This window comes from Emydura macquarii, unplaced genomic scaffold (assembly GCF_026122565.2).
Source record: "Emydura macquarii macquarii isolate MOO-44397 ecotype Brisbane River unplaced genomic scaffold, CSIRO-AGI_Emac_v2 contig_1551, whole genome shotgun sequence".
Classification (NCBI taxonomy): Eukaryota; Metazoa; Chordata; order Testudines; family Chelidae; genus Emydura; species Emydura macquarii.
In genome coordinates this window covers 4554523-4570405 of record NW_027131688.1, presented here as the reverse complement: position 1 = coordinate 4570405, position 15883 = coordinate 4554523, and the positions used below count along the sequence as shown (strand labels likewise).

General features: G+C 41.0%; 1 protein-coding gene across 2 annotated transcripts in view; it reads left to right on the top strand.

Moving 5' to 3' along the window:
- The window catches only part of MDGA2 (MAM domain containing glycosylphosphatidylinositol anchor 2), a 628431-nt gene that overhangs the window by 520006 nt on the left and 92542 nt on the right, over positions 1–15883 (top strand). For both annotated transcript variants that reach the window (XM_067554719.1, XM_067554718.1), the window contains exon 10: positions 5674–5822. In XM_067554719.1, coding sequence (XP_067410820.1) covers positions 5674–5822 — 149 coding nt within the window. The remainder of the gene's footprint in view (positions 1–5673; positions 5823–15883) is intronic.

Sequence of the window (15883 nt, the reverse complement as noted above, 5' to 3'; positions counted from 1 at the left end):
TCACAGGTTGAAGGTCCCCTTGGTATCTTTTACCCCTTTGCAGAGTGTGGGGGCCAAGAGGATTCATAAGTGAGTTGAATCCTAGGGTTAGGATGAGGAGAGTCTACCCTGAGTTATTGGTTATGTGTTGGGAATCCTATAACCCTGCACTGGACCCAATTAAATGCCTGGTATGTGAGAAATGATGGGTGGATAGCAAGTCCTTTCCCATTGTTAAATTGATAAAGTTGCATCCTGCTGCTTAAATCTATCCATTTCTGTCTTTCATTCACCTATGTGTCCAGATTCATCGAAACATTGTCTGGAATATTTCAGCAACGTCTCCTAAATATAAATAGCATACACTAAAATAGTTTAGTTACTCCATTTTACGGATCTGCAAATAAAGTAAAGGAAAGTAACCTGAACAGTTAACAAGGTTATCTTGGGGTTGTTATTTGTAGGTAACATCACTACTAGACACAATGAATTCATCGTAAGCATTAAGGTCTAGCATATATTATGCTATAATGACATTACTGCTAAGAGACATATACTGCTCATGATCCATGTTGCAACTCTTAATGACATCACTGGGACTTCTGTGTGTAGATCAAAGGCTCTAAATATGTAGATGCCATGGTTAGCTAATATGATAAGTACTGATTAGTAAGTGGATGAATGAAAATATAAACAAACAGCTAGAATCTAACACCTGCACTTTGCTCAGATTCTGATGCTGTGGCGTGTTTTCTGGGTGAGCACAAAGCAGCGAATAGATGAAAGGCTCAGACACATTATGGTGTCTCTCTTAAGAGCAAATACTGTATTCAGTTCTCTGCATAACTTTCCCTCACCCTCCGAACAGTAGGCTTTTTGGGCTGAGGCTTCTCAGGCTTATCTCAATTCAGAAGTGTGTGTGTTGTTTTCCTGATCACTTAAAGAAAATTAAACCCGATCAGTTGAGTTTACTCCTTAAACAGAGACACCGCCGCTGGCTTGGGCATGTGTGCCAAATGAATGATGGGTGCTTCCCAAAGGATATCCTCTGTGGTGAAATGGCATCTGGGAAAAGACCTAAAGAAGGCTCAAAATTGCGTTTTAAGGTTTTGTGCAAGCAAGACCTCAAAGAAATGGACATGGATATGGATAACTGGGAAGATCACACTCAGGACCTCAGCTTTTGGAAACCAGAGCTCAATAAAGGTCTTCAAAGCTATGAGAGGAAGCAGTCCATCTTAGCAGAGGAGAAAAGAGCTTGCAGAAGGCGCAGCCCGGAGAGTCAAAATGTCACATTAAATGTGACAAATGTGGCAAAGATTGTCTCCCTCAAGTGGGTCTCTTCAGCCACAGCCATGGCTGCCATAAAACCAACTGAACACATTTTTTACCCCTTGGGCACATATCCCTGGACTCTCGAGACCGAAGGATGCCTACTGCTAGAGATAAGATGCCATTATGATAATCTGCAGTAGAGTTGGGAAGATTATTATTTGCATTCAGCAAAAGTGTACTCAGTGAAGGTAGACACAAGAGAGGAGCTTAAACTCCCTTGTGATTTTTTTCTTGAGAAAGATAAGTATGAGCATCTAAAAAAAAAATTAAAGTAATAAAGGGTTAGTGTGCATCATAAATATAGGTTTGTCTCTCCATGGCATAACATGGCAGCAACAGAATGGAACATTACAAAGATATGGGACTTTTTCATCTAATTAGTTCTAAACTTTTCCTCCAGCAGCTACTTGTGGTAGAAATAATATTCTCAGCCTAGGAAATTTCCATAGGAGTCAATGACTGACTGAGGTTAATGGCTCTCACCTTCGCCTCAGAGGCTCATTAATCCTCAGGAAATGCCCTGAGCCTTAATCATTACTGCTGAAATAAATGTCAGGGTGAAGTGCTTTGAGTAGTGTAGTTTGGTTCAAGGGATTTTGTCTTTTCTCGTTACATTTTTCATCTCCCATTTCATTTCCTTTTTTCACTTTTCCCCACCTTCCTAGCTGTTCAGGCTTTTAGGTTTCTGGATGAGGAGGCTTCAGTAGCAATGATGGTCCCTTGTCTATATAGTTATGAGTGATAATGAAGCCAAAGACCCTCTGTATCTAAAGCAGAAGCCCTTAGCACTAAAGTTAAAGGAGAACTTCTTTAGCTGTGATATGGTCAGAGGCTGTATACCATTGTTGCAGGGGACAGCTACTCGAGGGAGACATGATCATACATGCTAGGCCAGTGCACTATACTTTCACTGTGTTGTTGTTCCTTCAGTCTTTGTACTTCTTAATTTCTTCCATCGCACAAGTCTCTGCAGCAACAGGAAAATGATAGAGAGAGAAGAGGTATGGTCTAGTGTTTTGGCGAATAAAGGTCTCGTTCTATTTCCAATGAAGATAATGGGAGAACATCTTTTGACTTCAGTGGGTACAGCATCAAGTTTTATAAGTAGTTTCTCACCTTTGACACCTTCCCTTCATCTTTCAGATGGCAGAATGTAACAGGTGGATCTTGGCTTGTGTTCAACACAGAAGAACCTGGTCTATGCTTGCCAAAGTGTTTGTCTCATAGCTGAGACCTTTGCTTCTAACAGTGATACAGTCTGTGAAAATGCCTGGCCCTCAAACTCCATTTGGTTATGCTGGGCTCAGCAACGGAGAGGTCTGAAACCTAGCCACCCTGTATAATTAAAGTTGTTACTCATTTTTGGTCGTGGACTTAGTTTTGATCCTACTCTTCTCCAGCTGGATCCAAACCAAGCCAGTCGGCCTGAAGTGTATGTTGCACATGTGGAGTGAAGTCTGAGGCCCATTAAAATCAATGATAAACCATGCACTGACGTCAGCGGGGCTGGGATTTCACCTGTGGTCATCTGCCAGATGAGAGCTTCATTTAATATTCATGTCCGTGGGTAATTAGACCCAGGCGATATTAGAGAGTGTTTAGAATACTCGCATTGTAATCTCAAGGAGATCTGATGTGGGTGTCACAATGTGCATAGCTGCAGGCTGCAAACATTGTCATGTCAGCGGGTCTGGACACCGAAGAAGGGAGATCAGGTTGACAGAGTCAGTAAAAGGCCTGGAAAGGTCTGGCCTGGAAGAGGGTTTCCAAGAGCATCAAATCACCAAGACCAATATTTCTCATGGACTCTTCTGGAGTATCTAATCCCATTAAAGACACTTCCATGCTCTTCGCTCCAGTGGAGATTTTAATCCACACAATGAGATTTGCAGTTGTTTATACCACACTAATATTTCACAGCATACAAATATATTCAATCTCTCATAGACAATATGGTTTAGCAATCTGTTTCAGAACATTTTGTAAAGTTTCTTAAATACTTAAGGACAAAAACTTTGTTAAACTTGAGGGTTTGATTTTTTTCAAATTTTACCTAAACTTAACATTTTTTGGCTTTGCAATGTTTCTTTTGATAAAAATGTAACAATGTTTTAAGAGTTACAACTCTAACTCCAACACAACCAATTTTTGCTTGTCTGATGATTTAACAATTGCTGACACTGTAGACAGAGCTGGGCAGGAGACAGAGGTTCCATTTCATGAAGTATTTTGACATTTCAAAATGTGATTTCATTCCAAATTGGAATGACAATTGAAAATTTTGAAATTCTCCTCACAGGAAAATTAAAAACATAAAGTAATCAGTTTTGTGTCAATCACAAAAATGTTTCTATAAAATCAAACTCTTTTTGTTATGGTTTTAATTTTTTAAAATTTTGTATTCTTTTATAATACATAATATTATACAATTTTTTTAAAAAATCGAAACCAAAAAGTCACTTCATAGATCCCAAGGCCAAAAAGGACCACTGTGATCATATAGTCTGACTTTCGGTATAATGCAGCCACAGAACTTCCCTGAAATCGTTCCTGTTTCAACTACAACATATCTTCTTTTTTTTTTTTTTAAATCTGATCTTGATTTAAAAAAATTGCCAGTAATGGAGAATTCACACCTGTTTCAAAAAGAAAAGTTGAAATGTTTTGTTGTGAAAATGCTGAAACCTCTCATTTTGACATTGTTATACTTTTGGAAGATGGGGGTTCATCTGAAAAAAACATTCTAGCAAAATTGATCTTATTTTGCAAAGCATTTCAATTTCAACAGGAAATGTATATTCCAATGGAATTATGGTTACCTCAGAGATTCATCAACCAGCTCTAAATGCAAGCAAAAGCCACTTCTTTATTAAGGGCGCTGATATTGTGCCAAGTTGATGCTATGCACAAGTAATTTATGATGTGAAATCTAATTTGCATGTGGTTGTGTTAATGGCATTTCTGTGTTTGAGTAAAGAAATACCCCAAGTGATTGCATTCTAATAGGAGTTCAAATATCATTTCATTATATGTACAGCAAATCATATTAGGCTTTTCCTAATTTAAGGAACAAAAATACAGACACTATGGTAATTGTTAGTATATCAGAGTGTATTTCAAAATGCCACTTCCAGCTCTGTGTGTATTGTGCGCATATGTATCTAAATAATGTACTGCTGATATAGCTGTACATTCATAGGGCTAGGACTGATGTGTGGAAAGGATGTATCTGGGCATATTGATGCATAATCCTGTACATGTAAATTGTTTGGAAAGAAGACTTGTATTATTGTGATTTGGGGGCTGAGGAAGAGAAGAAATGATGAAGGCAAGAATAAGCTGAAATATCTCTATTTCAAGTTATGGTACATGATGTCATTTAGAATTTATTGTGTTAACTATGGCAGCTATGGTTAACATAGTTGTCCCACAGAGGATCTGGAGGCATAATGATCTGAATATCCCCATTTAAGATATTAAGCATTTCTTTGCAGAAGATTTCTGTTAGAAATAACCAAACAGGTTGTCCCGGGGTGGATTGGAGAGACAGAACCCTTTATTGCCTGCTCGTTCCACCTCAACCCCACTAGTGAGCAACGAGGGGTTACTTTATAATTCTTTTATCCATAACAGTATGTAAATGTGTACATTTTCAGCAACTCCCCATAGACCCGTATTTGGTTACATTGACACTTATAATATGAATATTAACAGCTACATAATGAATATAATTATACCTGCCCCTGTTTGTTGTTTACAGGATGACCATACAGAGGTCAGGCACATCACCTTAAAACCTATACATTTTACACTAAGATTCTTTGAAGTAAAGGCATGCCAAGGGGGAAGGAAGATAATGCTTTCTTCCCACCAAGGCCTTGCACAGAAATAGCAATAGGTATTTTATTAACCTCATTCCCAGCACAGATGGCCAGGAAGGGAGGAAAAGAAGAAAAAGATAAGACTCTAACTAGAATTCACACCAATTAACAGAAATAAGGTTTGCCCTTGCCTTGACCCCGTTCCCTGTAATTTAGGCCTGACCACTTGTCCAGCTTTTAACACTTTACTCTCCTACAATTTCTTTATTTAGCAGACCAGTTTTCTACTGGACCAAAAATGTCACTTAAGCATTACTTCATAACAAAGGAGAAATGAATGACCTCAATGCATTTCTTTCTCAAGGGGTGAGAAAGTTAAAGTAAGACTTGAGATGTACTTTTGAAGCCCTATAGCAAAAGAACCCTTCACAAAATGGTACTGCAGGAGGTGAAAAGAGATTGCAGTTGAAAAATTGTAGCTTTATTTTGAGAAGTGTTGTTTTATCATGCTGTGTTTTTGTGTGTCTGTGTTCTGCAGGCAAAGCCTATGCCCCGGAGTTCTACTATGACACGTACAGCCCCCTCTGGCAGAACAGACTCCGGGTTTACTCCTACAGTCTGCAGTGGACTCAAATGAACCCGGATGCTGTGGACCGCATCCTGGCATACCGTTTAGGGATTAGACAGGTGAGGCTATTATTTGCTTCTTACAACAAGTGCCTGTTTACTGCTTTGCCCTCTGCCTTGCCCTTTTGTTTCTGTGTCATCTTGTGTGAATCTCGGTATTTGTACTTACCCTCTTGAAGATATGCTGCTATTCCGCAAAAGCAGTCCTGAGCCACTTATAAATCCTTGAACCTAATTTGCACATTTCCAGTGTGACAGCAGAGATTAAAGAGGTATTCCTCAGAAGGTGTAGAGGAGGTACAGCTAAAAAGATACTAGAAAGATTATATGAAAGAAATTTGCAATGAAATTAGACTTTTTTATATCTGTCCATATATCTGTATATCTTCTGCTATGTCTCCCTATAAAGATAGATAAATATAGAGAGTTATATATTTCATACATAGGCATCTTGTGATCTTTGAAGCCTTACTTAAACACATTTAAATATATAGTCCTTGTGACTTTGGCATTTCAGAACAGAACTGATGTAGTGAACGGTTGATAGTATCAACCCATCTGCAGAACTATTAAATTAATACGTGAAAGTTAGCAATCAGAATTAGTCTGTCATGTGGGAATTTTTTAAAGGAATATCAGCTCTCTTCTAATAAGGTGGCTGCTTCAAGGCACAAATTTTAATAGTTAACTAAACTAGCAGAATAAAACCATACATTGCTAAACTTTGATTAACAAGCAATGTCTCCTCTTACTCCCACCCATAAGATGTGGCCAGACAGACCGACATTAGTTTGTACTTCTGTACTAATCCCAGTACGCCTGACCTAAACTTTGGAAGTACATATTCTTAACTACCATATATTATTGCTGGGTTTTATGGTCCTATCTGGAGTCTGGAATAATTGTATGTGCTAAGTTCTATAAATGTACTGTAGATTGATCATCATATGAGTAAAGGACATTTTGATCTCTATTTCTACACATTGTAAAGGGAAAAATGCCTGATTCCAAAACCTCCTTGCAGGATGGGTTCTTCCTTAGCCACTAACACTTCCTCAGAGCTTTAACCCACCACTGGTGGAGGGGTGATGAACAGGGTGAGGCAGACTATATCTTCCCTCCTGAATGAATGCATCAGATCTGTGATGCCCCCAGACTTTACCAAGTCAAGCTTCAAGTGCCCTGAACTCCAATTTACACTCGAGTCTCCTACATGATTAAGGCTCTAGGATTTCTGGTTCCAAAGTTGCAGCTTTGTTTTGCTGTGGTTTTAGTGCAGCATGCAACCTGCCTTCCAAAGCAGGGCAGCGACACAGAAGAAGCGCTGTGTGTCCTGTTGGGTTTTCGAAGACAAGCATGATGGAGGAGGGGCCGGGTCAAATTTGGGTGAGTGACTTCATGACCCCATGAGGGAGTGGCATTGTGATTTGGTGCACAAAGGTTCACCTAGCCACTCAAATTTGCAACTATGAAAAGTTGCAGTTTTGTGTTAAAAGTTGCAGTTTCCGCAACAAAACTGTGGCCTTTGCTTTTCTGACAGCCTTGTACATGATGGGCTGAATTATGCAATTGTGCTGGCTCTGTCATACTCTATTTGATATTAAACAAGTAACAGTGTGCTTGCCTTTTTTAAAAAAGGTACTGCCAGTAATTATTTCAGAGCTAGAAGGTTTGATTACATTGTACCTAAGACAACAGGTTTGTGCTGAGGGAATATGGATCAATGACTGAGGATGATTCATAAAGAGAAACTTTTGTAAAAAATATAAAATGCAAAAGTATTTCTTCAGGTATTAATGTCTAATTGCCCTTTTACTGGGCTGCATTTTAGATGTGCTAAAGCATGCATATGATGGAAGCATGTTTCCTGTCGTGATTAACCAATATATTTGTGCTGGCAAGAGTGTATGGTTCTTTTGCATTGGGCGTAGCATAGGTCAGAATGCTTTTGGCACAATGACTGTCACACTCTATAGCCTGGTGGGTAGGGCACTGGCATGTGAAGTAGGAGACCCAGCTTATAGTCCTTACTCTGCCTGATCCAGAAATCTTATGCTTAAGGCCCTGGACTGGAACTCAGGATATCTGGGTTCAATACCCAGCTATGCCACTGATTTCAGTCCAGTCAATCTTGCTGCTCTCAGCTCCTGTGGCCTAGTGGGTAGAGCACTGAAATGGGATTCAGGAGACCCGGGGTATCTAGTTGCAGCTCTGCCACTAGCCTCTTTGGTGACCTTGGGCATGTCCCTTCTGCCTCTGTAAAGTGGGCATAGTGGTATTGATCTCCTTTGTACAGTGCTTTCAAATCTGCTGCAGAACAGTGCTATATAAAAGCTAAGTACTATTACTAGTAATTGGTTTGGATTAATGGGTCAGATCTGAGAGAACATCAGCCTCCAATGAGGAAATTTTACAGTTGTGTGAATTCTAATGCAGCACTGTTTTGGAACCCATTTTTTTCTGTTCGATCTCACCTTTAGTTGAACTTCAAATAGAGATTTCTGTGTCCTCCACCTAGATTCACAGATACACAGGGAATAGCAGGATACACGTTCTAGAATCAAAGTTTGGGTTGAAGATCAATGCAAGTAAGACCAAATTACTGTTCCAACCAGCCAACGGACAAACTGGTAACAATGTTAGACCAGATATTGTCATCAATGGTGAACCTCTCGAGGGTGTGAACTCCTTCACTTACCTGGGTAGCACAGTGACAAATGACAACTTTGCAGATGTTGAGATAACATCACATCTTCAAACTGCATCCAGGGTTTTTGGAAGCATCAAAAAGTGACTTTGGTCTTAGCATGGGATAAAACTGGCTACTAAGGTCAAGGTCTGCAGATCAGTGGTGATACCGTCTATTCTTTACTTTGTGGAGACATTGAAACTGTATAGAAGACATCTGAAAAAGTTGGCGAGCCTCCAACTGAGACTCTTGTGGCAAATCATGAACATCAAGTGGCAAAACCGAATTCCTAACAATGAAGTTTTAGCAAGAGCTGAAATGCCCAGTGTAGAAGCAATAGTTACTTCCTCACAGCTGAGGTGGTCAGGACATGGCATCCATATGCCAGAATACAGGCTTCCGAAAATCCTCTTCTATGATGAACTGAAGGAAGGTAAACGAGCTGGGGTGGTCAGAAGTTACACTACAAAGATGTCCTTAAGAGACATCTCAAGACAGTGGACATCGATGTGGAGAAAACCATGAACAGTAGAGAAATGTTGCATCTGAGGCCATTGAAAAGGTAAAAGAAAAATTATTAGCAATTTATCGGTATCAACGTCAGCTATGACACAACATGGCTCAAAACCAACAAAGACATTTCCTGCCTTCGATGTGGCTGATGTTTCCATTTAGGAGCTAGACTTGCATCTCATCAGCATGTGGGAAAGTGCTAGCTGTTCTCTACAGTCATCGTCGTACTGTGATGGACAGCCGAAGAAGAAGAATCAAAGAAAAGTCACAGTGGGAAGGACTTCCCTTAGCAGTTTGCTACAGGAAGGATTGCATCCTTTTTTTGACACTAATGAAGAAGACACTCCATTAACTTCCACAGTTATTGAAGATGTTTCAGAATTTGACTGTTTGGGGCAGTGACCATGTCTATGTGTATGTTTGGCACCTAGCACAACCTTTGAGTGCCACTATAATTCTAATGATAATATATCACAGACAACCTCATAATCGATAAAAGGAAATTCTTCAGGAAGAGTAACATGAGAGGAGGAGCACGTTGATTGCCTCTTTCTTAAGCTACAATTACTGTCTGCTAATAAAACAAAGAAAGCAGAGGTCTTTCCCTTTATTTTGTGTAAGTGTGTCTGTGATCTTAAACGTATAATTTATATGTCTGTGATCTTAAACGTATAATTTATATCTGAGAAATTACCCGCTACCTTTTATTCTTTATGTTAAGACCTTACAGCTGACACTTGTGAATTGAATCTTCTACCAAAAGGAAATGCTGTAGGGCCTGCTAAGTGTTACATAGATTGTGTTTAAAATAAAAAGGCCTCCAAGGTAGGCTTAGGAGGCAAATCAAAGAATGTTCTGAAAAGTAAGAGTCTTTTAAAAGGATTGGAATGTTAACAATGGGGAGTTTGCTTACGTGGGCACTTACAGTACATGGATGCTGAAAACAGTGCAGGGGTATTTCAGCTAATTGAACAGTTCACTGGCATTCAGTTAATTGCCATCAGGTTTTGAAACTGTTCCTTGCCTGTCGCTCATTGCTAATGGTATTTGTATTTATATTTCTGCTAAATGAAGTTGGTTCTGATTAACCAGGGAAAGTGATTGGTCACTTTCATTTTTGTAGGTGGTTTGGTTTCTGTTTGCTTTTATTCTGTAGCACTAGCTATCGGGCCAGGTTGACAAAGGTATTTAGGTGCTTAATGATGCAGACAGATGCCTATTGAGATTTTCCAAAGTGCCTAAGCAGGTTAGGCATCTAACGCCTCCTGAAAGACAATGGGAATTAAGTGCCTAACTCACTTAGACATTTTTAAATCTGAGTAGGCCCTTGTCTGCATCATTAGGCACCTAAATATCTTTGTCAATTGGGCCCAGTGCCCCAAAGAATGTTTTAATTAAAAAAAGTCTATGATGAATTAAAAAAAGAAATCATGCTAATATTTGTATTTACATTAGGATTTTTAGCCTTCCTTACCCATTCCATTTTAATGTAATTTTCATTATATTTCATTGGGTCTTAAATTAGAAGATCCTTTAAATTAATTTCAGTAACAATACTTTTACATCAAATGTATTCAAAATATTTTCGCTTCATCTATCTGGAGCTACTTTTCAACCTTGTGTGTAGGAAATCTGAGGCATTCAGACATGTTTTTTCACATGATTTCCCCTGAAACAAGGGTGATAATTGGAGTTCTGAATCTGTTCGTAAATAGCAGTTTGATCTCTGAAATGTTTGTGTTCAGATATTTTATTTTGCAATATGTGTTCTGTTTTTTCAGACAGATTGGGCAGGAATAATATGGAATCAGCTTTCATACTGTAGCTTGAAAAGCACTCTGTCATGCTAATACAGGGAAAGCATTGTTTCACCATAGGGAACAGTTTTGTTTGGTGGCTGTACATTGATCAAATTCACTTATAAATAATACAAAAAAATTATACACGGGGGAGTTTTCTTGTTTGCCAGCAGTAATGGTCACTTGCTCACCTCTCCATTCAGATTATCACCAACTCTTTCCTTCCCTTTACACACATTAATAGATTTGTATTGTTGTTATTTATTGTGTATATGATGGTAGCACCTACCAGCCCCAGTCATGGAGCAGGATCCCGTTGTGCTATGCACTGTACAAACACAGAACAAAAAAGACGGTCCTTGCCACAGAGAGCTTCCAATCTAAGGCCTGGTCTACACTGGCCGTGGATTTCGGCAGCAGTTGCTGGGAGATAAGCAAGCTATGTACAGTAACTTTCCATTGGGAAGTGCCCTCCCATTGATGCAGCGCTACACTTGCCTGGGTGGATTTACGGCATTGGCTTCCAGGTTTGATTGAACGAGACTTTACTGCCACTCAGTCGAACCCGCAAAATCGATCCTGCACTGTCAGCTGTGCTGCCGACAGTGAAAACATAGCCTAAGTATAAGATGAGACAACAGATGTATACAGACAGACCAACCGGGGAGTACAAGCAAACAATGAGACAACGTTGCCAACTGTTTTACACAGTATCCCTTAAATTATATATGACTGCATTGTGAATAATTTCATACAGATGTTTCATGTATGTAAATGATCGATTTTAACAGACATTGTGGAAGTGGGAATGTAAGGTGCTAAAGGAGCACTCAAGGAAGACAAGGCCATTGCTGAGAAGCTCAATGAATTCTTTGCATTGGTCTTCATTGCAGATGATATAAGCAGGATTCCCACATCTCAGCCATTCTTTTTAAATGATAAATCTGAGGAACTGTGCCAGACTGAGGTGAAAATAGAGGCCACTTAGGAACAAATTGATACATTAAACAGTAATAAGTCACCAGGACTAGATGGTATTCACCCAAGAGTTCTGAAGGAACTCAAATGTGAAATTGCAAAACTACTAACTGTGGTATGTACCCTATCACTTATATCAGCTTCTGTACAACATAACCAGAGGATAGCTATTATGATGCCAATTTTTAAAAAAGCTCCAGAGGGTGATCCAGGCAATAGCAGGCTAGTAAACCTAACTTCAGTACCAGGCAATTTGGTTGAAACTATAGTAAAGAACAGAATTATCAGGCACACAGATGAACACGATTTGCTAGGAAAGAGTCCAAAAGTTCCCTTTTATACAGGTTAATCATGCCTCAAGAATCTATTAGAATACTTTGAGGGGATCAACAAACACGAGTGATTCAGTGGATATATTGTACTTAGACTTTCAGAAAGCCTTTGTCTCACCAAAGACTCTTAAGAAAGGACATAGTCATAGGTTAAGAAGAAGGCCCTCTCCTGGATCTGCTTAAACTGCTTAAAAGACAGGAAACAGAGAGTAGAAATAAATGGTCAGTTTTCAGAATGGAGAGAGGTAAATAGCGGTTTCCCCCAGAGATCTGTACGGAGACCAGTGCTGTTCAATGTGTTCACAAATGTTCTGGGAAAACAGGTAAACGGGGTGGTAGCAAAATGTACAGACAAAACTATCTTGAGTAATTTTGTAAAGTCCAAAGGAGACTGTGAGTTGTTACAAAGGGGTTTCACAAAACTGGGTGACTGGGCAACAAAACTGCAGATGAAATCAGTGTTGAGAAATGCAAAGTAGTGCACGCTAGAAAACATAATCTCAATGATCCAAACGTGGGTCTAAATTAGCTGTTATCACTCAAGAAAGATATCTTGTCGTTATTGTGGATAGTTCTCTGAAAACATCCCCTCAATGTGCAGTGGCAATCAAAAAAGATAACCGAACTGTAGCGCGGTGTCCCCTTGCCATGCCTCTCTTTGGTGTCCCTGTGGACCACAAAAGACTTGGGGACCCTCAAGCTTGCAGTCACCAGTGGTTTATTTACAACATGCACAAGAAACTCCCACCACCATACAGGGCCTTGCCTGGGCCAGCCGTCGCTGGGGCTGCTCAGGGTCCAGAGAGACAGGCAATGCCTCTGCACTTCCCCCCTACCCCAACTCCTTTCCCGTCTGGCCTCTCAAACCCTCTGGGGCTTGGCTTATAAACCCTACTGGGCCTGCCGGGCAGCTGCAGCTCGTGGCCTAATCAAACCCCCGGGAGGCTGCTCCGCCTGTGCCTATGCACAGCCTCCCCTCAGGAAATCAAGCCCCAGCCCAGCTACCGGCTCTGCTGCCTCTGAGCTAGCTAAACTAGCGTGGCAGGGTCTGGCTAGGGGCTCATCCCCCAGCACCCTGTCACAAAGAATGTCCGGAACCATTAGCAAAGGGATAGATAATAATTCAGTGAATATCATAACGCCACTGGGTAAATCCATGTAATACCCACATCTTCAATACTACCTGTGGTTCTGGTTGCCTCATCTCAAAAAGATCTATTAGAAATGGAAAAGATACAGAGAAGGGCACCAAAATGATAGTGTATGGCACAGCTTCAGTTTGAGGAGAGATTATAAAGACCGGGATTGTCTAGCGTGGAAAATAGACTAATAAGACTGAGGTATAATAGAGGGCTATAACTCATGAATGGTGCACTGAAAGTAAATAAGGAAATGTTATTTACCCCTTCACATAACACAAGAACCAGGGGTTCACTCATTCACCCAATGAAATTAATAGGCAGCAGGTTTAAAACAAACAAAAGGAAGTACTTCTTCACACAACCTATGGAACTTGTTGCCAGAGGATGTTGTGAAGGCCAAAACTATAACTGGGTTCAAAAAAGACTTAGATGACTTTATGGAGGATAGGTCCATCAATGGCTATTAGCCAGGATGGACAGAGATGCAACCCCATGCTCTCGGTGTCCCTAATCCTCTGACTGCCAGAAGCTGGGAGTGGACGACCAGGGACGGGTCACTCGATAATTGCCTGTTCTGTTCATTCCTTCTGACGCACCTGACATTGGCTGCTGTCAGAAGACAGGACACTGGACTAGATGGACCATTGGTCTGACCCAGTATGGCTGTTGTTATGTTATAAACATTTCTGGATCCAGCTGGCCTGATTCTCCTCTCACTTTCTAACAGGGTGTACCAGCCCGTACGGATTGTAAAGGGAAAACACATTGATCAATACCAGGATTTCCTGGGACAGACGATGCTGTTACTGATGGGGGGCAGTGGTCTGCGGGAAGCACTCAGGACATCATGGTGCTGACCTTGGTTTTAGCCCCTGAGGCTGGTCTTTCATGAGCTGCATTATTAGGAGCATGACCAGCAGATCGAGGAAAGTGATTATTCTCCTCTATTCAGCACTGGTGAGGCCGCATTTGGAGTATTGTGTCCAGTTTTGGGCCCCCCAATACAAAAAGGATGTGGACAATTTGGAGAGAGTTCAGAGGAGGGCAACAAAAATTATAAGGGGGCTGGAGCACAAGACTTCTGAGAAGAGGCTGAGGGAACTAGGCTTGTGTAGCCTGCAGAAGAGAAGAATGAGGGGAGATTTGATAGCAGCCTTTAACTACCTGATTCCAGGGAGGCTGGAGCTAGGCTGTTCTCGATGGTAGTAGATGACAGTGTGATCTGTCCATGCCCAGGGTAGCACAAAATTAATGCCAGAAGCACAGCCCTTGTTCCATGTGCTGTAGTTTGTGCATTCACATGTCTTGCTTTTATACTGGCTTTGTAGTGCAGCCCATTTGTTAGAACATGTACCCTGTGCCCAGGGTAGCCGCCTGATAATGCCAAGATCAGGGCAGGCTGTAAAAGGAGAGCAGATTCTCCCAGCACTGGTGGGTGGCACTGAAGCCAGACTTCCCAACCAGCTACAAACTGCACTTCTGAATCCCCACAGAAGCCAGTACAGAAAGGCACACAGCCCCCTTTACTGCATTCCAGTTCCTGGCTCCCAAATCAGCACAAGGTCCAGTAAAGAGACCAGTTGTTTAAACTCTATGCTCTTTACTAAAAAGGTTCCCTCTGACCCCAAGGGGTCAGCCACAGTACCAGTTCAATATGAGTTTGGATCTTACCTAAAATACCACGCTGCCAGCCAATCCTTTAGTGACTAAAACTAAAGGTTTATTGTAAAAAGAAAGAAATAAACCGTGAGAGAAATGTTAAAAGATTAGAGCAATCACATACGTACAAATGATTAAAAGTCCATATAAATCAGGTTTCTGGAAGAAATGTGGAGTTGCAGGCTTGTATAGTTCCCTCTGGTTCACATCCAGTACCTGGATGGGTCTAAGTACTTCAGTTCAGTTGCAAGATGAATTGATCCAGAGGTAGGTGTGTGTCTGCAGCTGGACAGGAACATAGACAAAATGGATTCTGTGGTTTGATCTTATATACCCTCCGTCCTGGGCCATGCGGCTTGGGGAAAGTCACAAGAACTAAGATGGAGTCCAGAGTCACATGGGCCAATCCTGGTAACTCTTCAGTTATGCCTGGGGTTTCTTCCTGGGCCCCTTGCCTCTGTGAGTGTCTTAATGGGCCATTAAGCAAGCTATTGTCTTGCCGCCTCTCTGTCTGGGGTGTGTCCCAGCCAGCCCAAATTGACATACAGAAATATCAAATACATCCATAACTTCCATTTTACGTATAATATATGAACATAAGTATTATTATCTTACTCAGCACGATATATCCCTTCTAACAGTACCAGACAGGATATATCTCACACAAATCATCATGATTCTGACATACGGATGTGACACAATATACCAAATGCCTCCCCATTCAAGCCAGCCCACGTGACAGACAGAGCAAGGAGCAACGGTCTCAAGTTGCAGTGGGGGAGGTTTAGGTTGGATATTAGGAAAAAAGTTTTTCACTAGGAGGGTGGTGAAGCACTGGAATGGGTTACCTGGGGAGGTGGTGGAATCTCCATCTTCGGAGGTTTTTAAGCTGCAGCTGGACAAACCCCTGGTTGGGATGATTTAGCTGTGGTTAGTCCTGCTTTGAGCAGGGGGTTGAACTAGATACCTCCTGAAGTCCCTTCCAACTCTAATCTTCTATGATTCTAAT